Consider the following 18,456-nt stretch of genomic DNA (forward strand, 5'->3'; position numbering starts at 1 on the left):
TGGTATGAAATTATGAATTAACAGAGTGCAGGAGAGAAGGTAAGGTGCTTTATTGAAGAAGAGTTCTCTTCTTCTGGTATATCAGTTTTTACAGGAAACAGTCTGTGGACGTGTATTTTTGATATTAACCTTTTTCACAGTTGGTTATAGCCAAGCATTTGGTGTAAAGAATGGTGGGTCCAACTTGAGGAACTTCACCAGCTGGAACAACAAACATCAACTCCTGACAATATCCTCGTCTCTGATGAACACTTGCTATCAAGTCCTATTACTCAAGGAGCTTTCAAGGCACTCACATATCTGGAAGCCTATTCCTTATGCTTTTACCTTCATTACCAGTCTGTAGTGAGGCACCGTGTCAACTGCTTTATGGAAATCTAGAAATATGGAATCTGCCTGTTGCCCTTCATCCATAGTTCACAGTGTGTCATGTAAGAAAAGGGCAAGCTGAGTTTTACATGAGCAGTGCTCTCTAAAACCATGCCGACTTGTGGACATAAGCTGCTCATTCTCAAGGAAATTTATTATGTATGAACTGAGAATATGTTTAAGAATTCTGCAGGATTTTTGTGCTGTTAATCTCACAGACTAACAGAGTGAATGGAGTTTTGTAAGATCGGTATGTCGTGGATTGTTAATTATTTTTAGTGAAGATTTTCATTCTTCAAAAATGTTGTAATTCGTGATTGTAAAATATGTTCCATAATTTTACAACAGATTGACATCAGAGATATAGCTGTATAAATACTGGTTTCTCCAAGCGAAATTGACAGTATTCAGAGATATGCCAGGAACAACCATTCAAAGCAAAAAAGTCTAGTGTACATGGACTCTAAACTACATACCAGAAGAGCTATGTCCATCTTTGCTACTTTGAAACACATCTCATTTACTGAACAAGTACCCATGGCTCTTAAGGTATGCATTTTACAGCCCATGTTACTTGATTTACTTGATCTGAATAATAATTGCTGTCATATCCCAGAATATTGTCCATTCTCCCTGAGACATCCTGTGTATGGTGTGACCTCTTTTGAATCTCACAGTTATCACATCCTCGCTCTTGAGTAACTTTCACTGACTTTCCATTTCACAGTCACATTTCAATATCTGCTGTTTCAATGTTTGTGTGATGAATGAAAGGAGGTGCTTTGTACCCATCTTCCACAGAGAAACTGTCCCCACTAAGACACAATGCATTATAGTAGAAACCCTGCTCTGTTTTTATCTCTAGAATGCCAGCCTGAATGTTTGACATTGATATTGCCAGAAATTAGGAATTTGCCTTAAGTCAGTCATCATACTATGATGCAGCGTGTCCCTCCTAAGAGTCATCAGGTGCATTATGTCAAGTGTTTTTGCCAGGTATTTGCAATTTGGTTTTTGCAAAGCTTTTTGCATGTACTGGTCATCTTGTGTTTTGAGCAGAACCATTATTGACAGAAAGCATCAGTTTGTTTCCCATTACACAAAAATTGTTTTTAACCTGGAATTTTATGTGCCTATTTAGTAAAGTGGTCCTAAATTAGTCTTGTGGAATATTCATTTTATTGATATGTATTAACAGGGCAGTGAACCACAAAGAATAACCAGTACTAAAACAGTAACAGACCTGGCCAATGCTGACAGCTATTGTGATATAGCAGCGCTACTCAGTTGCTGCTGGGATACTGGTTATTCTTCATTTCACAGTCTCTATTAATAAATATCAGTAAAATGAATATCATACTAGACTAATTTGATACTGCTCTATCCAATGAGCATGTAAAATTCCACTTAAAAAACAACTTTCGTTTCATAACAGAAAACAAACTGATGCTTTCCTTTGATGTTGGGCATTCCACAACAGATGTGATGGTCAGTATTTGTTTTGCCTGACTGCAGCTACACTCTGCAAAAACAGAATCAAAAATATCAGTGCAAACACCAGATAAATGCACCTGGTGACTTTTAGGAGAGACACCCTATATATACTCCTCACACCAAGAAGATTGGAGAGGAGGGGGTGTCTGCAAAATGGTAGCCACAGTAACAGGGCCTATGGCTATGGCTATTGCTTTTGCTACCTTCTTTAATTGCTGCCTCTATGGAAGATGAACCTGCAATTAATCTTTTAATTTCTGTTTCTACTGTGCCACAAGTTGCTGGTTGTTCAACTTGGTAAAAAAGTTAATTTGGTCACAGTGTTCCAGTCCATGGGGTTTAGCCACTGCAGTGAATGTAGCAATCAATTATTTGAGTCTGTCATCATCCATATGGCATCTGCTCTCCTGATAGGGTTGAATATTGCTTGTCATAATGAGATTCTTCACTTCACATCTAATAAGGTTCTGAATCATTATTTCTTTGTTCTTATAATTTGTATTTTCTCTGCATCCTGCTTATAACTTAAGTCAGTAGGCTATATTAACAGTTACGCGATACAAAACTGGTACATTATACCTGTATAAAAAAAATTAAAATCAAAACACAGGAAAATAATTTTAGTGGCATATGATGTAAGTCAGAGACAATTCAAGAAGACATCAGGAAACTATAGACTGGCAATTAAGTAATCTTGTATCTCGAGCAACTACCAGAATCTCAATTTTATGGTAAACAGCATTTCACAAGGGTTGCCCAGAAAGTAACGCACTGCATTTTTTTCTTCAACAATTCTTTATTGAACATAATGAGAATTACACACACAAAAGAATGGTGTTTTATCTACACACCCTTTTTTTCCACATAATCTCCATCCCATTCTAAGGCCTTCCTCCAGTGCGAAACAGGGCATGTATGCCCTCTCGGTACCAATCCTTGTCACAGTGGTGGAGCCAGCACTTCACTGTGTGAACTTCCTTTGCTGATTGATAGATGCAGCACCAACTGCCGAATCCTCATGAATGACATCAGCTCACTGCAACATGTCAGATGTAACAGCCATGGATGGTCTCCCTGACCACTAATTTGCTCCACCAAACTGCCTTCTGATGACCTCCATGTACAGTACCTTTGACTGATAAAATTATGCAAGTTTTTGCTGTTTATTACATAAGAAAGTTTATATTGTGCTGATCTTATTTCTCACAAATTTGTTTGTTTCACAGGACACAGTGGTCCAGTATTATGCCTAGCAATTACTAAACAGTCACAGTATCTGCTAACTGGCTCAGATGACATCTCAATCATTGTCTGGGACTTTGCACAAGCATTTGTGAATATCACCCACAGTTTCTTCCTCTGCAGTGAGAAAGTCAATGATGGCACTTTGCTTGTAATGTACATCACCTACAAATGCCATTTGGAACTGTCCTGCAGCTACGATATCTTTCAGAAGTGACAGAAACTTGGCGTGCTCACTCAGCAGACTTCAAATAATGGATACATAATGTTTTGCATTTGCAGCATTGTTTTTGGCTGAGAAAAAAACTGGTATATTACTTTGTGGGCGACCCTCGTATGAGAGCACACTAGGTGGTAACTATGGTAGTTTCTCTGTCAACAGGTAGCAGAACATTACAGTACCTTTGACTGATAAAATTATGCAAGTTTTTGCTGTTTATTACATAAGAAAGTTTATATTGTGCTGATCTTATTTCTCACAAATTTGTTTGTTTCACAGGACACAGTGGTCCAGTATTATGCCTAGCAATTACTAAACAGTCACAGTATCTGCTAACTGGCTCAGATGACATCTCAATCATTGTCTGGGACTTGAAGTCTCTCCAACTGAAACTGAGAATATAGTAAGTCACTCATATCGTCCAGAAATCTCAATTTTATGTACTGAATGTGTGTATCCATTTGAAAAAAAAATATTAAATATTTGTATATGGACATGCTCATAGGAACTTTTAATGGAAAATGGCATATTATGACTTTTCTCAAACACTTAAGCTCTGTAACACTTTGTATGACTACTCAATTTGGGTTTGAAAGCAGCAAAAAGTTAGCTTGGTTTTGGATATTTCCATTCATTAAAATCATGTGGAATAACATTCTGGAGCAGTTTCACTTTTAGAGACAAAGTATTCATTGACAGAAACATGATGTAAGGATAATATGTTGTGTACATCCTTAGACGATATCTTTCAGAAGTGACAGAAACTTGGAGTGCTCACTCAGCAAACTTCAAATAATATGTACATAATATTTTGCATTTGCAGCATTGTTGTTTGGCTGAGAAAAAAAAAGTGGTATATTACTCTTGTAGACAAGGGTTTTAAAAAACTAGGTATAACAGCAACAGCATCGTTTTACATAATATCTCAAATTCGGTCAGTACTGGTGATGTATAATGTCTTCTTGGATATACTGCAAGCATTTTGTTCCTTTTTGTTTTTTTTTTTTTTTTTGAACAGTTTCAACAATTTCACAGAAGAATGCAGAAAGTTAGATGGGTATGTGGTATGCCTAAGGAAGAGGTATTGAATCAGTTCAGGAGAAAAGAACATAATGGAACAACTTAAATAAAAGGATAGGTTGATAGTACGTAACCAAAGTCATCAAGAAATACTTAATTTGTTAATGAAGAGAAGTAGGAGAATGGAGATGAGAGGGTAAAATAACAGGAGTCCAAGGCTTGAACACAGTATGCAGCTTCTAGTGGGTGTAATGACTATTACTAAGAAAAACGCATACAAAAGGGTGAGGCTGCATGTCAGCTAAACATTGGTAGGTCAGATCAGACAAGAAATTAGTTACTGCTATATTCAGGCATCTTTTAATGTTGTGTAATTCCATACCTGGACTTGATAACTGCCTGGATTCAATTAGGAAGCGAGTCCACAAGATTGTGCAGGTAAGTCGTATCAAGGTTGAGTCCCTCACTGAGGATTTGATTCTGCAGCTCTAAATTGTGGGTTGTTGATGTCAGCATTTTACCTGCTGTTCCAACATGTCTCACAGATGTTCTACAAGGTTCAGATAAGGTGATTTTGCAGCTCTATCAAGATGTAAAAGCGCGGGGAAGTGTTCAGAAAACCAGTCACATATTCGTCAAGCATGATTAACTTTATTATTGTTGTCTTTATGTGGCTGCGTGAGCAATTGCCTCTTGTGAGATGACCAAATCCAAATTTTCTTCAGATGCAGTTCCATATTGCAGTGTTGTCATGCTAACAGGTGGGAATGCACCTTCCTTCGCTGCCTGCTGCAAGTCCTGTCAGGTTTGGAAGCAATTTTGATTCACAAGCCGTTAAATGCATCTCCGGTCTCTCTAAGTCAGAATTTCTTCCCACCCCCAATTCTGACACTGTGCTTCACAGCCACACACATTTCACCACTGTTTGTAGACATATCAAACAGTCTGCCACAGAACACCAGTGAATCCGGCAACTTAATTCACAATATGGCCCAAGCACACCAAAACATGATTGCCTCTTTCTGACATTCTGTCAAGTCCTTACATTTAGCCATGTTTATATTCAGTGTCCACTTGAAACGTTAATGCCTCACTGATCAGCACTGCCTTATGCTCAGGCAGGGACAGTGTGCATGTGGTCAAGCACAAGTCAATCACTGCACCACTAGTAAAGGCTTAACATTTCATCTGTGTGAGCCCATAGGGGTGACTAATCTTTATCTAGTGAGCTTAACATGTTAAACATCACAGTAGTAGGCACTGTTCTAAAAATATTTTGTGAGTGTAATTACATCAGTGTCCTAAATGTGACTGGCTTGATGAGGTTTTAGTAATGTAAACATGTGAGACCATCTCATCTTTTCAGCATACTGATACTTCCAGAATAATATCAGTAACATTCATGTTTTGTCATCTATGGTGTTAATACCTGCTGTTTAAATGGTTTGTTAATGCTGATGCTGTATATTCAACTTTTCAAACATGTGGCCAACTCATTCATTTCAGAAAAGAATTATTTGCTTTAGACTATAGTCAGACTTTCATTTAGTCTACCAGCTGTAAGTTTCAGTAGTAAGTACCATTGTCAGGCTGACTTACCCAAGAAGGTGTGTCTTATACAGGGTGCTAAAAAAAAAAAAAGTATCGAATACTTTGAGAAGTGGTAGTACTCATTAAAACAAGAAAAAGAAGCCGAATAAACATGGATTTAGAGACCCATACTTTCCGAGATAAACACGTATTTGTAGGAAGGGCTGTGCGAAGCTTGGTTGCAGATATTAGCACAGTTATACTCTATCTATTATTAGGTGGTCTGCAGTCATTTGTATGGTTTGAATCTTGTTGTAGGCTACATTTGATTTCATTGTGTTTGTGTGCCATATTGTACATCACTGTCAACTCTGGGTTAGTATCATGGTGTTTTACATTATTTCAAACACAGATTCACTTTTGTGTTTACTGTTATTGTGCTGTTTGTATGTACTACATTTTCTCCCTTCCACCACTTGTTAGCAATGGAACTTCACCACTCAACAAGTGAAATGGTGGATATGATATTCTGCTATGGTTTAGCAAATGGAAAATACCACAGCGCAGAGTGGCCTCTGATGAGCTGTTTGGCAGACTTTTCCAGCATCGGAGGGACACAGGTATCCTTGCACCTCAGAAGACTGCCAGTGGAAGGCCCTGCACAGTCCACATGCCTAACATAGAGGAGCATGTGCTATGTTAACTGGAAGAAACTTCTGAGACCAATGCCTGATGATTAGCAGCAGCAAAAGGCATGTCACACTCTCTTACCTGATGGAGGGGGGCTGGGTGCTTCCTCATGAACAATTCATCTACAGGTCGTTCAGGCACTAAGGCCACATGATCATCACAGCAGACAGCAGCTCTGCCAGTGGCTGTTGCAGAAGTGTGCTGCAGATCCACTGTTCACACCCAAGATTGTTTTCCAATGAGGCAACGTTCACAAAAGATGGTGTTGTGAATTTCCATAACAAAGATCTATTGGCGGATGATAAATCCCCAGGTAATTCAGGAAGAAGGGCATCAGCACCAATTCTCCATCAACAGGCAGGCATACTTGGAAATAGATTAATGGGGCCGTACATGCTACCACAAAAGGTTAACTGGGGCACACAATCCGGACTTTCTCTTTTATGTGTTGTCTACCTTGCTGGCGGCCGTGTTATTGCAGCAACAAATACAAATGTGGTCATGCACAATGGTGCACCAGCACATTTTCATCACAATGTGCTCAAACATCTGACGCAGACGGTTCAGGACCACTGGATATGATGGAGGCCCTACACCTTGGCCTGCTCATTCCCCAAACCACAATCCCTTGGCCTTTAGTTTTGGGAATACTTGAAGGAATTGGTCTATGTCATGCCAATCAATGATGTGTGGACACTACACGGTCACGTCTTCAATGCGTGCCAGCAGGTACAACAACAACCGGGTATTCTTCAAAGGATGCATCACTTGTTGTGCCGGAGGGCAGAGGGGTGCATTGTCGTAAATGGATGCCATGTTGAACACCTCCTGTGCACATGTGTCTATTTCAGAAAGTATGCATTTCCAGACCCCATGTTTATTGGTCTAGTTTTTCTTGTTTCGATGAGTACTACCACCTCCCAAAGTATTCAACACTTTTTTTGAACATCCTGTGTATGTGTGTATATACAGGGTGTTTCAAAAATGACCGGTATATTTGAAACGGCAATAAAAACTAAACGAGCAGCGATAGAAATACACCGTTTGTTGCAATATGCTTGGGACAACAGTACATTTTCAGGAAAACTTTCGAAATTACAGTAGTTACAATTTTCAACAACAGATGGCACTGCAAGTGATGTGAAAGATATAGAAGACAACGCAGTCTGTGGGTGCGCCATTCTGTACGTCGTCTTTCTGCTGTAAGCGTCTGCTGTTCACAACGTGCAAGTGTGCTGTATACAACATGGTTTATTCCTTAGAACAGAGTATTTTTCTGGTGTTGGAATTCCACCGCCTAGAACACAGTGTTGTTGCAGCAAGACGAAGTTTTCAACGGAGGTTTAATGTAACCAAAGGACCGAAAAGCGATACAATAAAGGATCTGTTTGAAAAATTTCAATGGACTGGGAACGTGATGGATGAACGTGCTGGAAAGGTAGGGCGACTGCGTACGGCAAGCACAGAGGGCAACGCGCAGCTAGTGCAGCAGGTGATCCAACAGCGGCCTCGGGTTTCCGTTCGCTGTGTTGCAGCTGCGGTCCAAATGACGCCAACGTCCATGTATCGTCTCATGCGCCAGAGTTTACACCTCTATCCATACAAAATTCAAACGCGGCAACCCCTCAGCGCCGCTACCATTGCTGCATGAGAGACATTCGCTAACAATATAGTGCACAGGATTGATGACGGCGATATGCATGTGGGCAGCATTTGTTTTACTGATGAAGCTTATTTTTACCTGGACAGCTTTGTCAATAAACAGAACTGGTGCATATGGGGAACCAAAAAGCCCCATGTTGCAGTCCCATTGTCCCTGCATCCTCAAAAAGTACTAGTCTGGGCCGCCATCTCTTCCAAAGGAATCATTGGGCCATTTTTCAGATCCGAAACGATTATTGCATCACGCTATCTGGACATTCTTCGTGAATTTGTGGCGGTACAAACTGCCTTAGATGACACTGCGAACACCTCGTGGTTTATGCAAGATGGTGCCCGGCCACATCGCACGGCCGATGTCTTTAATTTCCTTAATGAATATTTCGATGATCGTGTGATTGCTTTGGGCTATCCGAAACATACAGGAGGCGGCGTGGATTGGCCTCCCTATTCGCCAGACATGAACCCCTGTGACTTCTTTCTGTGGGGACACTTGAAAGACCAGGTGTACCGCCAGAATCCAGAAATAATTGAACAGCTGAAGCAGTACATCTCATCTGCATGTGAAGCCATTCCGCCAGACACGTTGTCAAAGGTTTCGGGTAATTTCATTCAGAGACTACGCCAAATTATTGCTACGCATGGTGGATATGTGGAAAATATCATACTATAGAGTTTCCCAGACCGCAGCGCCATCTGTTGTTGAAAATTGTAACTACTGTAATTTCGAAAGTTTGTCTGCCTGAAAATGTACTGTTGTCCCAAGCATATTGCAACAAACGGTGTATTTCTATCGCTGCTCGTTTAGTTTTTATTGCCGTTTCAAATATACCGGTCATTTTTGAAACACCCTGTATATATATATATATATATATATATATATATAAAAACCAAGATGATGTGACTTACCAAACGAAAGCGCTGGCACATCGATAGACACACAAACAAACACAAACATACACACAAAATTCAAGCTTTCGCAACAAACTGTTGCCTCATCAGGAAAGAGGGAAGGAGAGGGAAAGACGAAAGTATGTGGGTTTTAAGGGAGAGGGTAAGGAGTCATTCCAATCCTGGGAGCAGAAAGACTTACCTTAGGGGAAAAAAAGGACGGGTATACACTCGCACATATATATGCAATATATATTGCTTTACTGTATAGTTAGACTTTTAGTTTGTTTACTGACTACTGGTTTTAGTAGAATTTTTCTCATTGTGTTGGTTGCTGTTCCAAATGACAGCATGTCAGGAATATGTTATACATTTTATTTAAATCAATTAAAACATTTATAATGCTTATGATGGGGTACCTGCATGTATATTTCAACATAATTTTTTATTTATCACTGATTCTGTAAATAAGCAATGAAATGAGACTGGGAGACAATCAACTGTAAACAGTGAACAACGCAAGGCTGACAGCAAAAACAACTAGGAAGGCAATATTTGTCAGATGAGTAGCATATCTTTGATAGCTATGGGAGGTGAAATAGGGAGAGGGGGTGGGAGGGGGGGGAGATGTGAGAGGAAGGGCTCTTTCTCCATGCCTCCCCTCATTCCTCACAGGAATGTATCTCAGCTCCCTACCATAGTTTGTTGTAGTAGTTATTCAGAGATGGGCAGCCTTGCAAAAAGGATACACTAGCCAGGAGTGCTACACCAGACCTGTCTTCAGACTGGAGACAACAACAACAGCAATGACTTATTATCACTGCAGGTACTCCTTGATGTATTGCTTCTGTTTCCCTGTTCAAACATGTTGATTTTTCCCTCCTTTCATCTTTCTCTGATGCTGTTCCCTTGTTTTGAGACTAATTTGTATCAACATTATATTGTTATCCTACTGTATACCATACACCACACTATATAACTTCACCGCAAGGAAAATCTGAGAAAATGTTTTCCTTATTTCTTTGGATTTTTTCCTTCTTGGAAAGGGAAATATGATGAATACTCTGAAATTGAAATAGTCATGAAATACAGATCACACACACTATTGTAACACTTCTGTATGTTGTATAAAAATTATTTCACATTTATTGATGGTTAAAGAAACAACGGTTGCACACATATTTTGCATCTAAATCAGGTATGCTAGTTTGCATTAATTGTCAAATATGAACTATTTAAGCTAAGTCTAAAGTACGGTGGCAAACTGCTTTTCTGTCACTTTTAAAATACGAAGTAGGAAAAATACAATGCTTTAATTATATGCTATAGTTTTGTATTTGTAAAACACACTTGTCTAATTATGTTTCAGTGAGCATATTGCACCAGTGCTGTGCCTGACCCCTGCGCTCAGCAATGCAGTCATTGTTAGTGGTGGAGAAGACTCAAGAATTATCATAACTTCACTACTCACTGGCGATGTTGTCATGAAGATAGACCATCACCGTGGTCCAGTAACTGCTGTCAAAGTCACCGCTGCGGGGGATGTCCTCGTGTCTGGTCCGCAATCTTCAACAAAGAACTGTCAAATTTTCTCCTTCTTGCTTCCTTTCTTTGACTGTTGCTGTTCTCTGTGGCACTTCTAATTTGCAGCTGCAGACTCTCTCACTCTAAGGAAGTAATCAGTGAATAATACAAGCTGTACTAATTCAATCTGTTTCATTATAAGTTACAAACTCTTTCAAAATAATCTATAACCTGCCCAAAAATTCCTCTAATTTGAAGAAATTTGTGAAGTATATTTACCACTGTTGATCATAGTTTTGTAATTATTATCTCCAGAAAGTATCTAGTAAGCTGTTACTATGACACTGAGCCTTGCCACATAAAACCAAAGTCTTAGGAACTTAGGGTCTTTATTAGAGATCTTTCATATACCATTGCCAGTACCATAGTGAGTAATGTAAGAAACTAACCAGTTTTTATACATTTATCTACTCAACAATGCAACATTTCAGCAGTGCATTAATCAAGTATCTTAAATAATGACTTATTAAAAAGCAAGGAAACGTGTCTCTGTGAAATGAGGGACAAAAAAGGGTAAGCAGAGAAACAGTAAGAGGAGTTTATTGACAGAACAGCAGTAATGATTTTTGTTAAAGCTTCATAAAAACTAAGTTTAAGTAAGGATAGTAAACTGATGTTGTAGAATGATCTTGCAGAGGGTGAAACAGAAAAAGTTATCCAAAGAAATAAGCATGGAAAGTACAAGAAAATGAATAATTAACACAGGAAATGTTTAGATAATAATAGTAAGTGTGCATTAAGACACACTAAATTCATCACATCTTAATTTTGGAATGGTTCAAATGGCTCTGAGCACTATGGGACTCAACTTCCAAGGTCATAACTACTTAGAACTACTTAAACCTAACTAACCTAAGGACATCACACACATCCATGCCCGAGGCAGGATTCGAACCTGCGACCGTAGCAGTCTCGGGGTTCCAGACTGCAGCACCTAGAAGTGCACGGCCAATACGGCCGGCAATTTTGGAATGGAAAATGAGCAAATTAATAAACAGTGATGCCAATGGATCTCACTCAGAGTTTAAACTGCTCAAACATACAGGAACTCTCACAAGTCAGCTTTAGAAGGGTGATGTTTTGTAGTGATCTGTGATAACCTTTGTCAAGCATACTTATTACCTAACAGAGCTGAGTGTTGTCACAGTCACTGTCAGAACTTTTGAAAAATTCATTCATCCACATAAGGTACAGCGCCAGTGCTGTACTTTATTTTCTCACACTGTAAACATGGACAGAAATCTCAGAATTCATTTATAGGTGCTGCTAAATGAGCAGCAGGAGAAGTGAACATAGCTGTACATAGATTAGACAAAGTATTATGACCACTGCCCAACGCGACTTTGGATGTCACATGGTGACAATGTGGGCACTTGATGCAGTAACAAAGGTATGTAAGTGGAGAAGTCACAGGCGGAGGTATCACCTCAGTGAAGATATGGGTTGCAAATGGGAAACATCCATTCATGTAAGTGACTTTGACAATGGCGAGATTATTATTACATACAGCCTGCGAATGAGTATCTTGAAAATGGCAAGCTAGTTGAATGTGTCTGCATGCTACTGTCGTCAGCATCAACAGAAAGAGATGGAAAGACAGTAAAACTACCACTAGGTGCTAAATGGTTGGACGTCCATGACTCTTCACAGAGCCTGAGGTCTGGAGTCTTGTCTGCTCTGTGGCATCTCTGTTGAAAGAGCACAATGCTGGTGCACACACTAATGTTTCAGAGCACAGTGTTCACTGCATACTGTTGAACGTGGAGCTTCACAGCAGACCACTCTTATGTGTCCACATGTTGATCCAACAACATCATCAGTTATGATTGCAGTGGGCATGGGACCATTGGGATTCAACTGTTGATTGATGGAAACATATCAGCTCTTTGGGTGAATCACATCTCCACAGACACCATCAACGAGGTGAACAGTGGCTTGAAATGTGCAACTGATGTAGGATGGTGGGAGCAGTATTATGCTGTGGGAGACATTCTCTTGCACTTGCAGGAGACCTGTGGTAGTAATTGAAGACATACTGACAGTTGCAAACCACCTGCATACCTTCATGCTTGATGCATGCACCCACGATGTCATCTTACAGAAGTATAATTGTCCATGTCTCAGAACCAGAACTGTGCTACAGTGGTTTGAGGAACATTATAAAGAACTCACTGCAATGTCTCAGTGGAAGAATTTGCCTGATGTAAATCCTATGGAACTCATCTGGTTCACTATCAGGCACCATCACTGCATATGCGCATCAGCAGCGCATTATTTATGTAAATTATATGACCTGTGTGTAGACACCTAATGCCACATACCTCCACAATCCTACCAACAAATTTTTGGATCCCTGATATGCAGAAACAATGATGTATTTCATTCGAAAGACAAACAAGCTATTAAGCAGGTGGTCATAATGTTTTGGCTCATCAGTGTACGTACATGATGCTGTTGTATTACATATAAACTGATAGTGCATGAAATGTGAATGGATGGGTACAACTAGTTGGTGAATGTGATTTGAATATCTACAGTGGGGAGGAAGAAGAAAAATGTTTAAATAATATTCTGGTGTTCTATGAGACAGGTTATTTCGGCCCTGTGGGAACCTGAAAATTTTTGTTATACAGAAGTTGACTTTGAGGACAGCAAAAAGTCAATTAAAACTCATTTTGCCTGTGACTCCACTGTAAAACATTCTGAAATGAGAGACCAAGTGCAAACATCATTAGAAAGTTACCAAATTGGGTGTTTCAGGGAAAGAAAAAGAAGTCTAAACATTACAACCTAATTACTCATTAATTTTAATTGCATAAGACATGGATTCACAGATTACAAAGTGCATGAGCCAATGCAAAGCAGGAATTCATGACAGAGAAAAACATTTAAACCAGTACATATATGAATACAGATTTCATAAAATCCTTTCTATGGAGTACACCACTCTATGGAAGTGAAAGTTGGGCTTTGGCTGAACTGGAAAGGAATTGAGTTAACACCACTGAAAGTTTTGTTAGTGGCAGATGTGACAAGACATCCTGTGAAACATTATTAAATGCATTCTTTGAAATTACCTAGAACATATAGTTTGGAACCTCACTCATAATGGAAATATATTAGATCTAATGGCAATAAATAGACCTGATCTGTTTGATAATGTCCACACTGAAACTGGTATCAGTGACCATGATGTGGCTGGGGCAGCAATGATTACCAAAACACAGAAGACAACTAAAACAAGTGGAAAGATATGTGTGTTCAGTAAACTAGATAAAAAAAGCAATAGTGGCATATCTCAATGAGGAATTTGAAACTTTCAGCACAGAGACAGAGCATGTAGAGGAAATGTGGCACAAGTTTAAAAGAATAGTTGACCATGCACTGGATAGATGTCTACCCAATTGAACATTTCATAATGGGACTGACTGTCCATGGTATACACTGACAGTAAAGAAACTCCAAAAGAAATAAGACTAGTGTGTAATAGGTGCAAAACAAAGCATGGAGCTATTTATAGAGAGATGGCGAATGAAACATATTAGGCTCTCGAGAGAGTAATGCATGAAAGTGTCAGTGGCTGCCATATCAGACAATATTAATAGTAACCTCAGACTTTTTGCAGATGCAGTTATCTGTAGTGAAGTACTATCTGAAAGAAGCTGCAAAAATAGTCAGATTTTTATCAAAGTGGTGCAAAGATTGATAACTTGCTTTAAATATTCAGAAATGTAAACTTGTGCACTTCACAAAATGAAAAAAATGTAGTCTCCTATGACTATAATATCAATGAGTCACAGTTGTAATTGGACAACTTCTGCAAATAACTGCATGTAACACTTTGTAGGGATATTGTTGTTGTTGTGGTCTTCAGTCCTGAGACTGGTCTGATGCAGCTCTCCATGCTACTCTATCCTGTGCAAGCTTCTTCATCTCCCAGTACCTACTGCAGCCTACATCCTTCTGAATCTGCTTAGTGTATTCATCTCTTGGTCTCACTCTATGATTTTTACCCTCCACGCTGCCCTCCAGTACTAAATTGGTGATCCCTTGATTCCTCAGAACATGTCCTACCAACCGATCCCTTCTTCTAGTCAAGTTGTGCCACAAATTCCTCTTCTCCCCAATTCTATTCAATACCTCCTCATTAGTTACGTGATCTACCCATCTAATCTTCAGCATTCTTCTGTGGCACCACATTCGAAAGCATCTATTCTCTTCTTGTCTAAACTATTTATCGTCCACGTTTCACTTCCATGCATGGCTACACTCCATACAAACACTTTCGGAAACGACTTCCTGACATTTAAATCAATACTTGATGTTAACAAATTTCTCTTCTTCAGAAATGCTTTCCTTGCCATTGCCAGTCTACATTTTATATCTTCTCTACTTTGACCATCATCAGTTATTTTGCTCCCCAGATAACAAAGCTCCTTTACTACTTTAAGTGTCTCATTTCCTAATCTAATTCCCTCAGCATCACCTGACTTAATTCGACTACATACCATTATCCTCGTTTTGCTTTTGTTGATGTTCATCTTGTACCCTCCTTTCAAGACACTGTCCATTCCGTTCAACTGCTCTTCCAAGTCCTTTGCTGTCTCTGACAGAATTACGTCACTGGCGAACCTCAAAGTTTTTATTTCTTCTCCATGGATTTTAATTCCTACTCTGAATTTTTCTTTTGTTTCCTTTACTGCTTGCTCACTCTTGTGACCTCTTCTGCAATATTGTTCAAATGTGTGGGGACACTGAACGCATACAGGGAAGAGCAACACCAATGGTTATGGGTCTGTTTGCCTATCCTGAGAAAGCCCACTTACAAAGTTCCAAGAACTGGCATTGAATGAGGGCTCTAAGAATATACTGCAACCCTCTACATATCACTCCCTTCGGGATCGTGAGGACAAGATTGATTACAGCATGCACAGAGGCATTTCAACGGTCTTCCTTCCCACACTCAATATGTGATTGGAACAGGAAAAAACCCTAATAACTAGTACAGTGGCCATGCACTTCACAGTGGTTTGCAGAGTATAGGTGTAAGTGTAGATAATGAGCTGGATGGAAAGAAAATCTGACCTGAAAATCTTGAGAGAAGTCATCAAAGAGAGAAGTTCATTAAAGGAAATGGATAAGCAAAAAATAAAAGTCAGGACATATCATCAGACACAACGACTTAGTATTCTTGAAGGGAAAGTGCTGGGAAAGAAAAGAGTAAGGTGGCCTAGGAAAAGTATATGGAAGACATCGAGAAGTGGATAGGATGTGACAATTACATGAAATTGAAATGAACAGCTATGTCAGAAGAGAGTGGTTGCAATCACAAGGTGTTAGCCTTTAAAATATTAATGAATAAATATGAGGAAAATGACAGTGTTTGATGCTACTTACCACAGTTGTTTCTTCTCCAGTACATACTATCCAATAAATATCGAGAAAAAATTTTTTCAATGCTTCCATCAACCACAGACTGAAATCCAGAAAATCTTTGTTTTCGTTTTTCAAACAGTTAAAAGCGATAAACAGATCTGTAGAAAGTAGGTTATGCTCTTGCTGTTATTTTATTAAATGATGGAGAAAGGCAATGAATTTCTTTTGTCTATACACTTAAAATGTCAACTGGTAAGTTTTAGAATATACTCCCTCTGGCTCAGATGCACCAAATGCTTCAAGGAGTCAGTCATGTTCAGATTCCAGTAAAATATATAGTTCACCCAGCTATCAAAAGAACAAAGAAAATCGCTTCTTTTTGTAGCTGCAGCATGTAGGAGCTTTGTTATTCTTCAGCTATTTATTTTCCAAATGCACTCGAGTAGCCTGAATGTACAGCCATATTCTGATGTTGAAGGAAGATGATAATAACCTAAACAGAAACCACTGGAACAGTGATGACAGCAGTACAGATTAGACCAAATCAAGACCATTCAGATTTTATACATGAAATAATGGAAAGGCAACCATGTACCGGTAAAGGATCTGCATGTGGCACACAGAAACATGTAATAGAAGACAGTTAACACTAGGCAAGACTGATTATCAAGCATCAAACGTAGTTTCCTGGGCAGATGCAGTTGGAGAGGTGGTAGGAAAGGAGGGATAGCACAGTAATAGATAGGCACAAGGAGTTCAGAGGTTAGAGCATGTAAAGCATAGAGAGAGGGGGAGGGAGGAAAGGAAAGGGAGGTGGAAATGAAGAGGGATGGAAGAAAGTTGGGAGAAAGAAAGGGAAAGTTCTCTCATGATTTTTTTTTGGGGGGGGGGGGGGGGGGGGGGTTGGAGGGAAGAGTTATGGGAGAAGGCAGTACACTGTCTGGATGGGGAAGGAATGCAGTGTTGCAGACAGTTGGTGTCTAACAATGAAAGCAAGCACATGTAGTGTCCTATAATGTGGCATTAGTTATGAAGATGACCGTTATTGCACGCAGTAAGGTTTCTGGTTTTAATTCAGATGCAAGCACATTATGTGTCATAATGACAGGATAATTGTACAACACATCAACAGCTGCTGCACGTGAAAACGGTCTGTAAAGTTTAAAATGGCTAGTAGTGTGAAACAGAATAAAGTGAAAATAAAGTGAATACGTATGAAAAACAGCCAAGGTGGAAAATCTTCAATATGTCTTTTAATAGACATACGATGTTGGAACACACATAAAGAAAATGATCAGGGAAGGATTGTTGTGGACAGATGAAAGAAGGGTAAAGTTAAGGTGAGGCAGTGGGAAACGGATTAGCAGAGGTTTAGGCAAAGGGAATTATGGGAGCACAGGATATGCTGCTGGGAGAATTCCCATATGCTTTGGTCGTGTATACTTAGTTCCCTTCTGCAGGACAAGTGCAAGAAATAGGAAGAAGGAAGGGTCCAATGGGCAAATTATAGCTATACATTTCCACCAAAATTCCTGGTTGTGAGTTGTTTACTGCTCACTGTCTTAATATTTGCTACTCAAATATCTGCAAAAGTCAACTCTGCTATGTCCAGCATAGGAAACTGGTATACACTCATGGACTTCTTACAGGATGAGAATCCTCATACAGTGGCACTTGGGGGATGAGTGTCAGTTGTGAACAGATAGTGAGCTGAAACTTCCTGGCAGATTAAAACTGTGTGCCCGACCGAGACTCAAACTCGGGACCTTTGCCTTTCGCGGGCAAGTGCTCCACCAACTGAGCTACCGAAGCACGACTCACGCCCGGTACTCACAGCTTTACTTCTGCCAGTACCTCGTCTCCTACCTTCCAAACTTTACAGAAGCTCTCCTGCGAACCTTGCAGAACTAGCACTCCTGAAAGAAAGGATATTGCGGAGACATGGCTTAGCCACAGCCTGGGGGATGTTTCCAGAATGAGATTTTCACTCTGCAGCGGAGTGTGCGCTGATATGAAACTTCCTGGCAGATTAAAACTGTGTGCCCGACCGAGACTCGAACTCGGGACCTTTGCCTTTCGCGGGCAAGTGCTCCACCAACTGAGCTACCGAAGCACGACTCACGCCCGGTACTCACAGCTTTACTTCTGCCAGTACCTCGTCTCCTACCTTCCAAACTTTACAGAAGCTCTCCTGCGAACCTTGCAGAACTAGCACTCCTGAAAGAAAGGATATTGCGGAGACATGGCTTAGCCACAGCCTGGGGGATGTTTCCAGAATGCGATTCTCACTCTGCAGCGGAGTGTGCGCTGATATGAAACTTCCTGGCAGATTAAAACTGTGTGCCCGACCGAGACTCGAACTCGGGACCTTTGCCTTTCGC

At 39.9% G+C, this 18,456-nt stretch overlaps 1 protein-coding gene across 1 annotated transcript in view; it reads left to right on the top strand.

The window, feature by feature from the left end:
• LOC124712462 (protein qui-1) overlaps window positions 1–18,456 on the top strand; it is a 1,341,285-nt gene that overhangs the window by 1,148,371 nt on the left and 174,458 nt on the right. The window contains exons 19-20 of the mRNA XM_047242758.1: window positions 3,605–3,728; window positions 10,485–10,672. Coding sequence (XP_047098714.1) covers window positions 3,605–3,728; window positions 10,485–10,672 — 312 coding nt within the window. The remainder of the gene's footprint in view (window positions 1–3,604; window positions 3,729–10,484; window positions 10,673–18,456) is intronic.

The sequence above is a fragment of the Schistocerca piceifrons genome, chromosome 8 (genome assembly GCF_021461385.2).
Source record: "Schistocerca piceifrons isolate TAMUIC-IGC-003096 chromosome 8, iqSchPice1.1, whole genome shotgun sequence".
Classification (NCBI taxonomy): domain Eukaryota; kingdom Metazoa; phylum Arthropoda; class Insecta; order Orthoptera; family Acrididae; genus Schistocerca; species Schistocerca piceifrons.